Below are 15842 nucleotides of genomic sequence, written 5' to 3' on the forward strand. Positions count from 1 at the left end.
GACCATCTCAGATGTGGGCAAGGAGGCAGAGCTGCTAAGAGCTGACCATCCTCCCTCTGAAACTGAGCCCACATTGCTCTCTGGTCTCCAGGTCCCTGGGACCAGCCCTGCTGTCTGGCTTTGAACTTCAGCTCACTGGTCTGGTCTCCCCACCCTGCTCGAACTTGCCAGCTTCCAAGAGACCAGCACCCTTCTGCCTTGGGCACTTTCCTCCTGAGTGGCAACCCACCTGGCTTCCTTCTCTGGGCATCAGGAAGAGTTCTCCCAGACTCTTAAACAGAACCATCTTCCCCGACCAGGGCGAGGAAGCTGACAAGGCTCCCCGCCTGTGACAGCCGCTGGAGACAGAGGATTGATTGCTCCTGTTCCTGGCTCTCTAACGTTCAGACTTTGGGTAACAGACTGCTGAGATTCAGAGTCTGGGAACCTGGGCAAGCCAGGAACAGCCTCTACTTTCAGAGCTCAGCTCTTTGAGGGGCTTCTCGACCCCAAACAATAAATTACAGGTGTGAGCTTCGTTCTTTGCCCTTTCTGGTCTTCTCTGAGCAGGGGTGGGGGAGGGGCCTGGGGCTCTGGATCTCTGATGCTGACCCAACCATCCTTGTGGATCTTTTTAGGAACTGAACATGCCTAGAGTAGAGTTGCTTTGGGATTACTCTGTTACCCCCAGTTCTTGGGGTGCACACTTGTCTGTGTGTGGCTTTTGCTGACTCCCCCCAATAGCCTGTGCTCACACAACTGTGTATGTCCCTACAGGGAGCTCATCTTCGGCGTTTGTCCCTGGGCGGCAAATTGTCCCTCCAGAGAGGATGTTTCTGCTGCGCTTTCCAAGTCCTGCCACACGCTCCTGGTGTAAGTCTGGACCTTGACCCAGGGTCAGGCTGGGGGTCTCCATTTCTCCCTCACCCTCTTTCCCGGGCCCCTGGGATGAGTCTGTGTTGCCATTGTACGGAGACTGGTGTCCCTGTTCTGTTGCTGGCTTTAGGCAGGGTATGTCTCAGTGGCAGCTTCCTGCTTCTTGTGGGCCCAAGGCCCTGGGCCCGGCCGTAGTTACAACACCGACATCCCCCAGTTAGGGTCTGCCTCCCGTATGACAGCAGCAGTCTCCCGCAGGCTGCTGTGGGTTTGTTTCCCTCGAATCCTGGCACCAGAGAGTGAGGTCTGGCTGTCCATGACTATTTTTGTCGTTACTTTCTATCTATGCGCTATGTCTTGGTGAGTTGAGCCTCATCCCTCCATTACCGCTCTGTGACTGACAGCGTCAGAGCAGGGTGAGGACTACACCTGCACGAGGCCCCCCAGGGCCTGGCAGTGAAGCCCCGGTGGCGCACTGGGCACCAGGCAGCTGCTCAGTTTCTAGGACGAGCGTGGAGCTGCGCAGTTCCTCCAGCACCACCTTAGCCCACTGGGCTCTGCGCAGGAAGCCTGCTCTCTCCTCCAGCGGGACTCTGGCCAGGCCCAGGGACGCTGAGAACGCTCAGAAGCATTTCCAGCAGCTCTGGGAATCCTGACGCTAAGTCCTCCTCTCCTCCCAGGCCAACAACAATGCCGGCATCCCTGCAAGCTCCTCTTTCATTGCAGACTCCACTGGGGCAGGGACCCTGGGAAGTGAGGCTGTCTTTTCTAGCAGGACTAAGGAATGAAGGCTCCAGGGACTGTGGTGTAGTGGGTAAAGCCCCTACCTGCAGTGCTGGCATCCCATATAGGCACCGGTTCGAGTCCCGGCTGCTCCACTTCCCATCCAGCTCTCTGCTATAGCCTGGGAAAGCAGTAGAAGATGGCCCAGGTCCTTGGGCCCCTGCACCCACGTGGGAGACCAGAAGAGGTTCCTGGCTCCTGGCTTCAGATTGGCCCAGCTCTGGCTGTTGCGGCCATTTGGGGAGTGAACCAGCAGGTGGAAGACCTCTCTCTCTGCCTCTGCCCCTCTGTAGCTCTGCCTTTCAAATAAATAAATAAATCTTTACCAAAAAAAAAAAAAAAAAAAAAGGAATGGAGGTTCCAGCCCGAGGCTGCCCATCTCCTCACTGCACAGGTCCTGCCAGAGAGAGCCCTAGGACTTCCCCGAGGGGTGTAGGTGGCCCCCGGGGTGGCCTTGAGAGAGGTAAGAAGGCGGGAGGTGCCTGGGGCCGGCCTGCCCCCCACTCACTCTCTCATCTGTCTGGCCCCCTTTCCCTTATCACTTGGGAGAAACTCGGCTCGGTTCCAGACCCGCAGCCCGGAGCAGTGGGCTGGAGAGGAGAGGTGCTGCTGTGCAGGAGCAGCCCAGCGGTGGAGGGGAGAGTGGGTGATAAATTTAAATAACCAGCTTGACTTGGCAGCTTGCTGAGTTGTGATGCAGTGAAATTAAAATCTCGACAGAACTCGCAAACACCACCCAGAAAAAATCGGTCTCTCTGCTTGGTTCCACTGGGGAGGGCGGGGAGGGACGGCTATCGGGCTGAGCCAGAGCCAGCGGCAGCCACCCTTGCTTGCAATGTGATTATCTGTGTCCTGGCCCACTGGGCCTCCCTCTCTCCTCCCCGCAGCAGTCCAGCTCCTCTCTCCTCTCGGCCCTGACCTTGTGCAACAGCTGCATCAAGTGGCTGCTGAAGTTTGCAATCAGCCTCGATGGCAGGAGGCGGCAGGAATCTCAATAAGGCAGAGGCCAGGGCCTCCTGGGCCAGCCCTTAGGGTCTGCAGCCCTGGCTGGCTGTGCTCGGGGGAGAAGATGAGGGGGTGCCCGAGATGCGGGGAGCCAAGGGGGCCCCGTGAGCACCAGGCTGTGGGCCTGGTGTGCCCTCACTGCTCTCACCTTCAGCACACACCTGCTCACAGTCGCCTGCCCGCCTGAGGAAGCCCCACTGCTCTTCCTCCACCGAAACCCTTTGTGTCGCCAATGAACAAGCTTTTGAAGAATCTCTGACAGCAACTTCTACGAACACTCACAGACCAAAAACCTCGCCTATTCCCTGGCCCTGCTTGGGGCTCAGTCCTCACAGACGCCACTGTCCTTCCAGAACTCACCCAGAGTCCACGGCCCCTGTGTCTGTTCTCTTTACCACCTGCAAAGCCCTGGCCCGAAGGCCAGCATGCTGGACCCACTCCTGAGATGGCCCAGGACGTCTCTGGGCGATGCCCCGTTTCTCACCTTGACAGTACCTCCAGCAAATTCTGTTTGTCCCCATAATAAACACATCATGAATCATTCATCTTTAATAGATTATGCAAATTAGGGGGACATAAAATCAACAAAGATCAATAGCTGCAGCCGTTTAATTGCCAGCAAGAACATTTTAAGAATGAGCGTAATCTGCAGCCCTCTCTCAGTAATGGCACTATTAATCCACACACTGGATCTTGGCCTCAGTGTGGAAAAATCATTCCCTGCCCCCCACCCCGGCGCCCCGCCCCCACCTCGCCACACACTTCTCTCTTTTTGGTAATTTCCAGTTTCTGAGCGAGTTTCCCCGTCATTACCACTGGTGAACAGCTCCGAATGTTAATGGTTCTGCTTTTGTTACTCCTCGCTTGATTGAAATGTCGCATACAGATTGAGATGTTAGTGCTAACTTGCCACCTGGGAATGTCAAGCTGGGTCTGAAATGAACTTTTCTCACACTTGGATCCAGATGGATCAGCCGGAGATGTTCCCAGGCTGAGCTGGGACCGTTCCAGGGCCATGGGGGGGAAGCGGGTGGGGGCTGCTCAAGGTGGAGGCACTTCAAAGCACCAGCCCCAGGGTCTCCTGCAGCAGGAGCCCCACCCCGAGGCCCGGGTCTCCACCCCAGGAAGTCCCTGAGCTTCGGGCAGCACAGCTGGGCTGGGAGAAAGCCTCTTGGCTGTGCTTTTCCCAGTGGCCCGGGGCCACCATGGGGGTGACCATGAGGCCTCTCAGTGATCTGGAGAGAGGTCGGGGGCTTTTAAGGCAGGTTGAGGAGGGCCTGTGCCAGGGGCCAGTGGGCCCCGGGCTGCCCTGACTGACTGCCTGATCACTTGCCGAAGTCCAGTCCGGTTCCCCAGTCCTTCCACAACACGCCCTGTGACTGACGCCCTGGCCCGACAGCCTAACTCCACGTAGCCTGAAACGGCTGGACCAGGAGCCCCCTTCAGGAGAATCTGGGAAGGTTGAGGGCTCTCCCTCACCCCCAGGAAAAGGCTGAGTGAGCATGGGAAGCCCATCTCGGGCTCGGGCCTTGCTCAGATCAGCTCCCAGCCACCACCAGAAGCCCGTCCTACCATGAGGGGTCCGGCCCAGCAACCCATCTTTGCCTCTGGCTGGGATGCTAGCTGCCGGGTCCCCAGGTTGCTTCCACTCGCCTTGCTCGGCAGGTAACGCCTCAGCATCTCCCAGTCCCCACCGAGATCCTTCTCCATCATCCTGTCTCCCAAGGAGCGAACGGCACATTGGCTTTACTGTCTACAGAATAATTAGGTGAATTTTAATAACACTGCGATGTGTGTCTCTCCCACTTGGGCCCTCTCCTGGCCCGGAAACCCTTCTGCAGTGCCAGGCGCCTTCTGCAGCCTGCAGCTCTGCGGCCTGGGGCGTCGGTTGCTGGGCCTTTCCCTGCACAGTCTCCCCGGCGGTCTTTGCTGCTTCTGACCCATGGGGGCTCCTGGCCACGGTGCCTTGCCCCCTGTGTGTGACCGTGGGTCAGGCCTGACCGAATCTGGTCTTGAAACCTGGCCTCGTTGACTTCTCTGGGAAACAGAGACAGAGCAGGGACAACAGAGCCCAGAACACCATAGAACTGGGTGCCACACCCTCGAGCCCAAAGCCACAGCCACCATGCTGCCTGCAGGGACAGGCAAACGGGCCTCCCAGGAGCCCGAGGGACACGGACACAAGGCACCCACGCACCCCTCTTGCCAGCCTGACCTATTTGCCCTCTGCGCATGGCCTGTGGAGGGGCTCAGGAGACCAGGCACCTTGCGGGAGGCAGGAGAGAGATGGGGGGATAGGCACAAAGACCCAGCACCAGCCCCTCCGAAGCGTCCGCTTTCTCTGGCTGAACCCACACACACAGACCACACTTTGTTCTCTGCACATCCACACACGTCTGTTCAGGGGGCACCCTGGGCCCCAGATGGCGTGGGCCAAGGTGCCCGTATGCGAAGCGGGGCCCCCACCCGCCCAGAAGCCCCCTTACCGGCCACAACGGGGTATGTCTGCGTGCCTGACACGTTGCTGCCCAGCTCGGGGTTGGTGGACGCAGATAGACTCGACTTGACTTCATCAAGCCCAGGGGTCAGAGCTGGGAGGGAGTACTCGTTCCCCTGGGAGGGCAGAGAAAAGCGACAGCTCTCTATTGATGCGCACACACAGAGCGCAGATGGGGAGGAGGAACGGGGGGCCCTCCCAGATGGGGTGGAAGGCGAGGGCCAGGCAGAGGGGGGCTGATGGGGCAGGGCGCGAGTGTCGGCAGGTGGGGATCAATCCGCTTGGTGACCTGGGAGGCGGAGCCTACCTGCGTGGTTACCCCAGCACCCTCTGCACTTTCATCCCACCTCGGCCCTGAAAAGGCCCGGGGCAGAGTGTGCGTGTGGGGCTGCTCCCTGGCTCTGAGGTGTGGGGCAGCAAGGTGGTCCTTGGGTGGGGAGCCTTGGGGAGGAGGGGTGATTCCTGACAGGGGGCGGGCCTTGTGGGACCTCCGGGCTGGCACTGCTCAGCTCACTGAACGGGCATGGGCACCCCTTTTTTAAAAACAAACAAAGACAGCCCCACGGGCCCCTCGCTCTCTGCCTGTGCACTGGGGTATGAAATTGGGGAGGGGGAGAGTCCACATGGCCAACAGAAGGGTGGGAGGGGGCCGGTCATTGATTCTGAAAGGGTGTCCTGCCCGAAACACTCGGGTAATTGCCTTTTTATTGCAGCCACCGCCAAGCCAGACCCCAGAGCCGGGCAGGCCGAGAGTCTGCACAAAGCAGGAAAAGTTGCTCTGATTAATATTACGTTAAATTAAAACTGATTTTCTGCTCTTTCGGGTCCGTTTTTTTCCCTTCCGCTTCCTGGCCCCCCAGAGGGCCCCCTCCCCTCCCTGGCTGGACGGGATTGCCTCGTCATTTCCAATTCCTTCTCGTATTGATCTTCCTGTAGAAATCAGTTTTGTAATTAGCTGCAAATTAGGCCTTCTACTGGGGGTGAAGCTGCCCCCTGATTTATCACCAGAGTAATTCGCTGTGATCGGAGAGAAATTAAAATGAACTCAATTAGGCTTCGGATTTGCTTTATGGGCCCTGCTCCGAGTTTCAGGGGGAAAAATGACTGTGCTGGTGTTTAATAGTCTAATGAAAGTAAATAAAGGTTATTCATTGTAATACAGCCGGGGACTCAGGGAGGGTGCACCGAGCCGCCCGCCTCGGCCGGCTCCTCCTTTGTTGGTTTATGGCTCAGGGCACCTTAAAAAGACTTTTGATTTTTGTTTTATGAAGACAAACAGCTTATGGGATAAAAGGACGGGCGGGGAGGAAGGCGAGTGACTAGGAGCTGTTGGAGTCTCAGAGCGGAACTGTGGTGTGTGGAGCCTGTGGGGCTGTGTTGGCGAGCACGTGTGTGGGTGTATGCGCGTGCAACAGCAGGGTGGGCGGTGTCGCAGTGGGCTGTGGCCCCGGCATGGGCTGTGTGTGTGTGTGTGGGGGGGAGCAGCATGCCCTGTCTCTGAGCAGTGGGTGGGGGCGTGCTGAGCTGGGGACCTGGGTCCGTTCAGCTGATGAGGCTGTGCTGCCAGCAGCGTGCACTGGGTGCGTGGAAGGGAGCAGGTGGATGTGGTGGCGTAAGCGCATGGAGAAAGATCAGCAGTCAGGGATGAGTTCCTGCTGTGCATCCCAGGCTATGCTCCGACCTGTTCCATCCAAAGTGTTGGGTGTATGGGGTAGGCTGTCACCCACTTGGGGTCACCCTGGGTAGCTGGCCGGGGAGCAGGAGGCAGGCACAGGCGGGCTCTCCTGATACTGGGCAAAGAGAGCACCGCGGGCCTGCCCAGACTTTCTACAGAGCCTGGGGCAAGGACAAGGCACATGGGAAGCTGACATTCCTGAGTGCTCCATGCCGGAACTACAGAATGTCAGGGCTGGAAGGGACTTGGTAGATCTTATGTCTAAGCCTTTCATTCTATAGATGGGGAAACTGAGGTCAGATTTCTCCAAGGCCAGACTCTGGCACCCAGAACTCATCATTTCTAATTAGCATATGCTGTGCTGATTTTTCATTACTCTTTCATCGTGGGTTTGTGCAAGCATGTGCACACAGCCCACACACATGCACCCGTACGTAACCTGTGCGTGCTGCTTTGCACATGGTGTTCTGTGTTCAAGTGGCCAGGAAGCCTTGTTGTACTCAGTTCCTTTCCACTTCTGCAAGCAGGCAGCGCCCTCCTCACCTGTTCTGATTTGATGTGCTCTGATGCCTGGAAGACGTCAGGGTAGGAAGGACGCTCAAAGACCCGATCCAAAGCCTCCAGCTGCTGCTGGGTGAAGGTGTCAGCTCGCAAGTGCTTCCGCAAACTGTCCACGCCACTCTGGGAGTCTCCATTGGGGACTGAGCCCTCGGACACATCTGGAGAACACACAGACACTTGGGGCATTAGCACCAGGCCAGAGACACAGGCACCTGGCTCTGGTCCCCAGCACTCTGCACACCTGCCAGGACCCCTTACTCCCAGCACCCAGGTTGCAGGGGCTGGCCCAGGAGGCTGGCCCTGCCTCAGTCCTGGCCGAGGAAGCCAGGGCCTCCGAGGGACCTAGGAAGAAAGAGGGAAGGGGTCCTAGTGTGGGGGTCAGGAAGGACTGGGCAGAGGTGGGGCCAGAGGGGCGCTCAGGGGCTGCTCCCCCAGGGAACCTGTCCCCTGGGCCCGCCTGGAGGAGGAGATGGGTGTCTCAAGCTGGCATCAGTGAGCCTGTGGAGAATTGGACCCGGCTCCAAGATGAATTTCAGTTCCACTGATTCCAAGGGTTGAAAATCATGAAATCTCCAAGGCTGAGTGTAACACGGAGACGGGGTGAAGTAATTAAGCTCCCTGCTGCGGGAGGGGTTCCGAGAGCATGGCCAAGGCGCTCCGTGGGGCGGTGCCAGGCACGAGATGCAGCAGGACGAAGCAGGGTCGTGGGAGCTGGGAGGCTGCACGTGGACAGGGACGCAGAGGGCCCGGTGGTTGCTGCCGGGCCCTGGCCCCTGCTCCGCCTCTAGCTCTGACCTGGGCTCTGTGGCTCCACCTGGTGCCAGCCCCTGGGCTACCTGCTTCCTCCTGAGGTCTCCCCGGGAGCTGAGACTTACTCCAGACGGAAGTGGTGCCCACTCCCCAGGACACGGGGCCCATCCTGTCTCCGTGTCCAGCTCTCCCCAGGCTTCCCCCTGCTCTGTGTTCCCCGCCTTCCAGCTTCAGGTCCCTGGAAGCTTTCAGAGGGGAAAGTGCCTGCTCTGCTGCTTCTCCCTGACCCCTCACCCTGCGGCTCTCCTGGCCCAAAGCTGGGTACCCCCGCCCAGCCCCAGCCTGGCCGCTCCTCAGCTTCCCTCAGCCCAACACCAGCTGGGGAGCCTTGGGCCTGGGGCCAGCCTGTGCTGTGGGCCCCAGGGTACTCCTCTGGGACTGTTATATATATCAGTTTATAGGTGATTATACAATATGATATAATCAATATTGCATTATATACAGTAACACCGTACAGTATCATGCGGGAGACCATAGAAAATATTACATATTGATTAGCCTCAACCTGCAGCCATCCTCCCTCTCTGGACTCCCAGACGGAGCATGGGGTCTGTTTTCCTAAAGGGACCTCCCATCTTTGTGTACACTGTGTTCTGGAGGAGGTGGGGAAGCAGAGAGAGAGTGTGTGTCTGTGCGTATGTGTGTACGCACATGCACACAGAGAGGGAGAGAAGTCAAGATGGAGATCTACGCTGCGGCAGGCCAGCCAAGGCAGCCTTGGGGGTAGTCTATGCTCCTATGGACACAAAACTCCATGGTTTTTCCTGTGTAAGGCTCCAGAATGGTGTTCAGTCTCCAATCCGTGAGCCGGAGTGTGCCGTGTTTCTCTCTCCCTTTGGAGTGAGCATTCTCTGTGTGTTTGCACTTGCATGTCCGTACACATCCAAACACGGGCGTGGGTGTGGGTGTGTGCACCGAGGAGTAGGAACGGTTCCGACAGGACTGTGTGTGCACGCGACCGCGTGGGACTGTGAGCCCCCTGCCTCCGTGTCTCCAGGATGTGTTCACCCCCGCTGGCTATCTACATGGCCCATTGGCTCAGTTCTCTTGCTGGGGCCCTGCTACCTTTTGAGGAAGTCTTACCGTCAGGGGAAGGCAGCGCTAGTGCCTTTGTGTGTGGCTCCTGCAGGGTCACCACGGGGGTGCTGGGGAGCACTGTGTGCATTTGTCTGTGAGCACGTGCACACTCACTACGTGCATGGGTGTGTGTGTGTGTGGCAGGACTCACAGCGTGCCTGTGTGTGGCTTGGCTCACCCCATGCCTCTGGGGCGTGTGTGTGTGTGTATGTGTGTGTGTGTCTAGGGGCTGAGCTGGAGCTTTGTCCTCAGGTCACTGGCTGGAGGAGTCTCTTTGCCTTCATTTATTCAGGGGCCCTTCAGATCTTGACAAATCTGTCACTCTAAATTTGCGAGAGATTATGGTGCTCTCTCCCCAGCCCGCAGAGAGGTGATATATGATATCTGCTGCCCCTATTGATTGCCTGATCTGGTGGCAGAGGCCGGCGAAATGAACTTGAAATGAACATCATGCCTCAACTCATTGTGCGTATAATACACTACTTAATCCCACATTTTTCAGCCGCTATGGAATTCAATTGATCAATCATGTTCCACTGATAGTACTGTTTTAGGGGTTATTGCTGCTCCCTCCACTCACTGACCTTTTTATTTATTTATTTTTTTGTATACTCGGCCCCCGGTGGTAAGACAGGTTACCGAGGCAGCCATGGCGAGAAAGGGGGAGGGAGGGGACGGGAAGGCAGAGGAAGCCTGCTCCTGGGAGAGGTGGCGGTGGGGGGCGGGGACGGAGGAAGAGGGGGAGGAAGGGAGAGGAGCGAGAAGGTGCTGCAGGAGCCAGCAAACACGGATGACGACAGCACCAAGCGCCCCCCGCGAAGGAAGGAGGCAGAGAGGCGGGGTTCTGGAGAATGGGTGAAGGGGCACGAAGAAAGTTACGGGGGGCAGGGAGGTGAGCCAGGGGGGCAGGAGCGGGCAGTGGTGGGGGCAGAGAGGCAGGCTCCCCGCCAGCCAGCCGTAGGTCCTGTGAGCTCTCACTGGCTCTCTCTGGAAGAGGCCTCGACTCCTGGTCTCCAGGGAGGAGATGGGAGGAGGAATGAGGGCAGCGGGAGAGGCAGGAGGGGAGTGAGGGAGGAAGGTTGGGAGAAGCCCTGGGTCAGAAGGGGCAAGGAGGGGAGGCCAGGGAAGGAGGAGCCCAGAGGGAGGGCAGGGAGCGGGGAGGGGTAGGCTGTGGAGGGCAGCCCCCGGCCAGGGGCAGAGTGGGGTTAGAGGAGGAGCACACAAGGAAACAGGGAAGACGAGGACTGGAAGCTGCTGTCTGTCCCAGGATATCGGAGAGAGGGAGAGAGAGTTCAGGGTGGGACTGCCTAGGGGCAGAGCTTCAGGGTGATGCTCAGGAGAGGGGCGGGCTGGAGCGCTCTCCGGCAGGGCCAGTGCCGGGAGGCAGCAGAGTGGAGGCCGATGTGGCTCCTGATCTACGTTTCAGAGCGAGCCAGGGGAGAAGAGTGGGAGTAATAACCACCGCCCATGCCAAAGAAGATTCCCACCACCACCACCACCCGCCCTGCCAAGAGGCCAGGCCGTGAGCCCCCTGGCCAGGGACCAGGACTGTGGCATTTCTGTAGCTTCAGCGCCCGGCCTGGCACAGCAGGAATTCAAGGAATGAATGACTGAATGAGCAAGACTCTCCTGGGAGGCACTGATAAAGCCCGACCATGGCAGAAGGTCTTGGGGACTGGTCACCCAGCTGGTCTGGCTTCGCGGACACCCAGTCACTGCCAGGCATGTGGCCCAGGTCCCTCTATGCTCATCCCCACTGCTTGTCAGGGTCGGACAGCTCCACAGGGACCACAGGGGCCCGTCCTTCCCAGGATACCATCCTGCCCACCTGCCTCTAGTGAGGGACAGAGAGTACCGCGTTGCCAGGTAAGAGCAGAACCTTGGAGCTGCACAGCTGCCGCCCAAAGCAGGTGGCAGGGACTGCTTGGGAACAGGGCCTGGACACGGCCTCTGCACTTGGACCCCCTGCACCAGCTGGCTGGCGTGGGGGGGGGGGGGCTATGTCCTGGGCTCTCCGGAACCATTCTGATTCTGAGACTCTTTCTCACTCTCAGACTTTGTTTTCGATTGTAGTTGGAAATCGCGGTCGCTGTGGGTTTGGTCAGACCCCATGGAGCGAGGAGGGGACAGCGTGCTCCTGAAAGGTCCCCACGGATGGATGTAGGGTCCAGCTCTGCCCTGGAGCAGTTCACAAGCACCAGGAGCTTAGTCCACACCACTGCTGTGCTTCACAGGGTTCCTTTAAGCCTTCCAACAAGCTCAGTGCTGCCGCACCCATTTCAAAGATAAGGGAACTGAGGCAAAGAAATTGAGTAGCTCACCAAAGGCCTTTCAGCGAGTCAACGACAGCCAGGATTTGAACGCAGGTCTGTCCCTGCCCTCTGAATCATTTCCCTCTATGGCCACCTGGCCTTTCTGGGACATGAGCTCCCTGGCAGCATCCCCCATCCTCTGCCTTGCACCCGCCCTGCACCGAGGCTCAGCGGTGTGTGGCACATGTGCTGTGGAGTGCAGACTGCACCCTCTTGGTTAGGAGACACTGGGCCAGATCCCTCACGTTCCAGTAAGGGAACGAGCCTGCGGGGGCAGCGGGCGACTTTCCCAAGGGCACATACTAGGTAGTAGGACCCTCAGGACCAAAGCCCATGCTCTGTCCATGGCAGCAGAAGCATTCTCAAGGTGAGAAAGGCAACACGGTCCTTTGTGGGACATGGACAGGATATAAATTCATTGAACACACCTCTGGGCTAAAACTTTGACATATATTATTCTTTCAAGAGGAGAAAAGCTCATATCAGCTCCTCCCGCAACTGCTTCATCTTTGCCTAGCACTGAACAGAAACACAGGCCTGAGCTTAGTGGTCCTCCCAGCCACGCTCCCAGGTAGGCAGGGACTGCAATCCCACTTTACTGATGAGGAGACCGGGGCCCAGGCCAAGCGAGGAGGAGCAGCTAGTTGGTGGGGCGGATCTGCTGACGGATCGTAGCGGCTGCCCAGTGCAGCCAGCGTTCAGGGACTGGGGCTCCCAGCAGTGGGGGCCCCGTCTCCACCCAAATGGAGAGAATCACAAAACCAAAGGCCGACTTGACCAGCAGAGCCAGAGCCACGATGGCAATGGTCACTTCTCCCTGATCCTGGTGACTTTCTTTGTCTTCTCACGTCAATTTTCCCAGGTGTCCAGGCTTTGCCCAATCAGCACGAACTACTTCTAGAACCATTACTAAAAACATCAACAAAAAGATCTGGTCTGCTCGTCCACTGAGCCCCGTCACTCCCCACACACATTCCTGGGCTGCCCTGGAGCAGAGCCCCAACCCACACAGCACCCCCTGCTCCCCCACCCCCACCAGAAACCTGCCCTCTGGCCAGTCACAAATGGGGTTGCCTGGGGAAGTCTTGGCAGCTTGGAGAAGGGTGGTTACTGAACACTGGGGCTACGGACAAGGGACAGAAATGCTCTCTCCTCCCTGTGGGTTTACAATCTACCTGGGCCCCCAGGGGAGGTTCCTATAAGGGACAAGAGGCAGACGGCACTGGCCAAAAGGTGGGTGGGGGTGGGAACGGACAGCACGGAACGGTGATGTCTTTTAGCCAAGGCTCCCCCAAGCCTGCAGAGGTGAGGCCGGCCGCACAGAGCTGTCCTCGGAGCTCAGGGTGGGATGCTGGAGAAGAATGCTATGGCTAAGTACAGCAAAGAAAACCCATTACTGGGGTCGGCACTGTGGCGTAGTAGGTTAAGTCTCTGCCTGCGGTACCGGCATCCCATATGGGTGCTGGTTCAACTTCCAGCAGCTCCACTTCTGATACCACTCCTTGCTAATGGCCTGGGCAAGCAGTGGAAGATGACCCAAGTTCTTAGACCCCTGAAACCAGGGGGTGGGGACCCAGTGGGAGACCCAGAAGAAGCTCCTGGCTCCTGGCTTTGCATCAGCTCAGCTCCGGCCACTGCGGCCATTTGGGGAGTGAACCAGCAGATGGAAGACCTCTCTCTGTGTCTCTTCCTCTCTCTCTCTTTCTCTCTCTGTAACTCTGTCTTTCAAATAAAATAAATCTTAAAAAGAAAACCCATTATTAACTTCAGTCTTCTAATCCCAAACACAAATATCTTACTGTCTATGAAGAAATGAACACTACTAGGACTTCCACTTGCACTCATTAAATCTATTCAACTTTACAAGTCCTTTTGGCTTATTTGCTTTTACAAGTTCTTGTTATCATCATTTTCCAGATGAGAAGCTAGTCCCAGAGAGGCAACATTATCTGCCCAGCATCCCGCAGCTCAGCAGCGGCACAGGCCGGCTCCAAAGCCCCTTCCACGTCACCGCCTTTGCTTTCTGGCTCCGTGGCCACTGTCGTCACCACAGCCGTCACTCACTGCACACCCGCTAAGTGTGCAAGTGTCTGGGAACTTTCTGTGTGCTGTCATCGCGAGTCTGCCCAGAACACTTGCGAACGAGATACCACCTGTTTGGGCTCAGGGTGGCTCACACGTGTGCACAGCTGGCAAGGGGCAATCCCGGAGAAAGGAATCTTTACCCACAGACAGAAAATGATCTGGAAATCTGGTTTGGGAAGAAGTTGGAGGAAGCGTGCCGGAGAGGACAGGTCCGGGGCCTGGGGGCAGCTGTGGTTGGGGTGACTCTGGCTGGCTGCCTCTGCCCCCTCCACACCCCACCCTTTCCCCCTGGAGGGGCTCAGCCCCAGGCTGCCCCCCAGTCTCCCCAGCTGCCAGCTGTTGCAGTTTCAAACTCAATTGTTCTCCCCGGTACTGAGGCAAATGGAGTCATTAATTACCTTCTATCGGCTGGGCTGAGTTCAGAATGCGATCAATATCCCCGCTTGTCATTCAGGGCAGTCCGCCTGTGAGGCCCCAGCCCCACCCCCACAGTGGCAGTGGCCGCATGGCGGGACTGCGAGATCTGGGCTGCACCCCCCACCGCTGACGGGGACCAGGGAGTGAGGATCAGGGCTGCTCCCCAGGCATCAGGGCTCAGGGCTGAATGGGGAGGGGGGCAGTAGGGAGAGTGGAGGAGAAAAAGAAGGGGGAGGAGAAAGAAGGAAGAAGGGAGGAGGGGAGCCAGGAGAGGACAGGAGCGAGGGGCTGCAGTGTGGGTGAAGGGGCGCCAGAGGTCCAGGCTGGGGAAAGTGCTGTGGGCACACCGCTTGTCCAAGCACGTGGGGTGGCAGACCTCTAAGCCTGGACAGTCTGAGAGTGCGGCCAAGCCACAAATCCCAAGCCAGGCTTGAGAGGAGGCCACAAAGAAGTCCTGGAAATCCAGCCCAAAGCTCTGAGGTCTGCCCAGCCTGGTCCTGGCACCCCCTGCTGCCCTTGACCCAGCCCAGCTTCCGTGTGCTCACTGAGCTCATGATAGGGTGAGAGGCTGGGGCCTGCCCATCCACAACCACTAACCTCTGGGGACACTAACTGCACGGTAACCCTAACTTACTGCTTGACCAGGAGAGCCAGTTCCCGCCAGGAGCTCACTTGCTCTGTGACCCTGGGCGAGTTTCAGGAGCATTGCTGGACTGAGTTTCCTCAGATCCACATCAGAGGCTGTTAGCTCCTCCTTCTGCAATGTTAACTTCTCCATTCTGTGTGTCCCAGTAGTCATCTAGCCAAACTTCTGCAGCAATAATAACTATTATCATCAGTATCATCATCATAGCCAAAATGGAGCCAGTTCTTATTACAGTACGAGACACTATGCTTAACACACACACACTGATTTGGTCCTCACAATAGCAGCAACAAACGTTTCCTAAGTGCTACCACCTACCAGGCAGTCAGCTAAGACTTTCACACAAATCAACTCATTTCACTTGCACAAGAACTTCAGCAGGAAGCTTCTATTATTATCCCCGGTTTGGTTTGTAGGAGGAGCTTTCCCAAGGTCACACAGCAGAACCACTCCCAGGGAGCACGCCTTGGGCAGCTGCGCTGGTTACTGGGAGAACTGAGGGCTACAGAGCTTCAGCAATGGTCCCCAGGCTACTCTCTCCAGCCAACAAGTGGCAGAACGGCATTGAGGGTCTATACACAGGTACTTCAAAAGGTTTGTGAAAATGGAATGAAAGATAATGGATGTGTTATAGTTCTTGTCTAATGTTTGTTTTCTTCACGAAGCTATGAACCTTAAAGGCAGGAACCAAGTGGTTTTCATCTTTGTAAACCTAGCACAGAGCCTAACACATAGCAGATAATCCCAGAGGCTGGCTGATTTGTTGGATAAAATTCCAAACACGAAAACTGATAAAGTCCCAACTTACCTTGCTCACCATTTTAAGTTTGACAAGGTGGGGGGGGGGGGGGGCGGGAAGCAACAAAGAAATTGCTACTCTGTGTTCAGTGTCACATGGGTAGCATTCGGGTGATTGAATCTGACTCCTCTCAGATATTTAAAATGAACACAAATCAAACAATAAAACAGGCTCAGAGAGGTAAGTCACTTTCCTCTCCTGCCGAGCACTTCATTCATCCTTGCTCCAGCAAGGAGCAGCTGGTAAGAAGGGAGGTGATGAGGATGTGGGAGGAGGCAGGAGGTCCAGAGTTGACAGTGGCCAGGGCAGGGGCGCTGGGC

The 15842-nt window shown here is 57.2% G+C and overlaps 1 protein-coding gene across 6 annotated transcripts in view; it reads right to left on the minus strand.

Annotated features, from left to right (window-relative positions):
* The window catches only part of PAX2 (paired box 2), an 86015-nt gene that overhangs the window by 11936 nt on the left and 58237 nt on the right, over window positions 1-15842 (minus strand). For all 6 annotated transcript variants that reach the window (XM_062214227.1, XM_062214222.1, XM_062214224.1 and 3 more), the window contains 2 exons: window positions 7359-7534; window positions 5130-5256 (listed from right to left, as the gene is read on the minus strand). In XM_062214227.1, the coding sequence (XP_062070211.1) occupies window positions 5130-5256; window positions 7359-7534 (303 nt within the window). The remainder of the gene's footprint in view (window positions 1-5129; window positions 5257-7358; window positions 7535-15842) is intronic.

This window comes from Lepus europaeus, chromosome 17 (assembly GCF_033115175.1).
Source record: "Lepus europaeus isolate LE1 chromosome 17, mLepTim1.pri, whole genome shotgun sequence".
Classification (NCBI taxonomy): domain Eukaryota; kingdom Metazoa; phylum Chordata; class Mammalia; order Lagomorpha; family Leporidae; genus Lepus; species Lepus europaeus.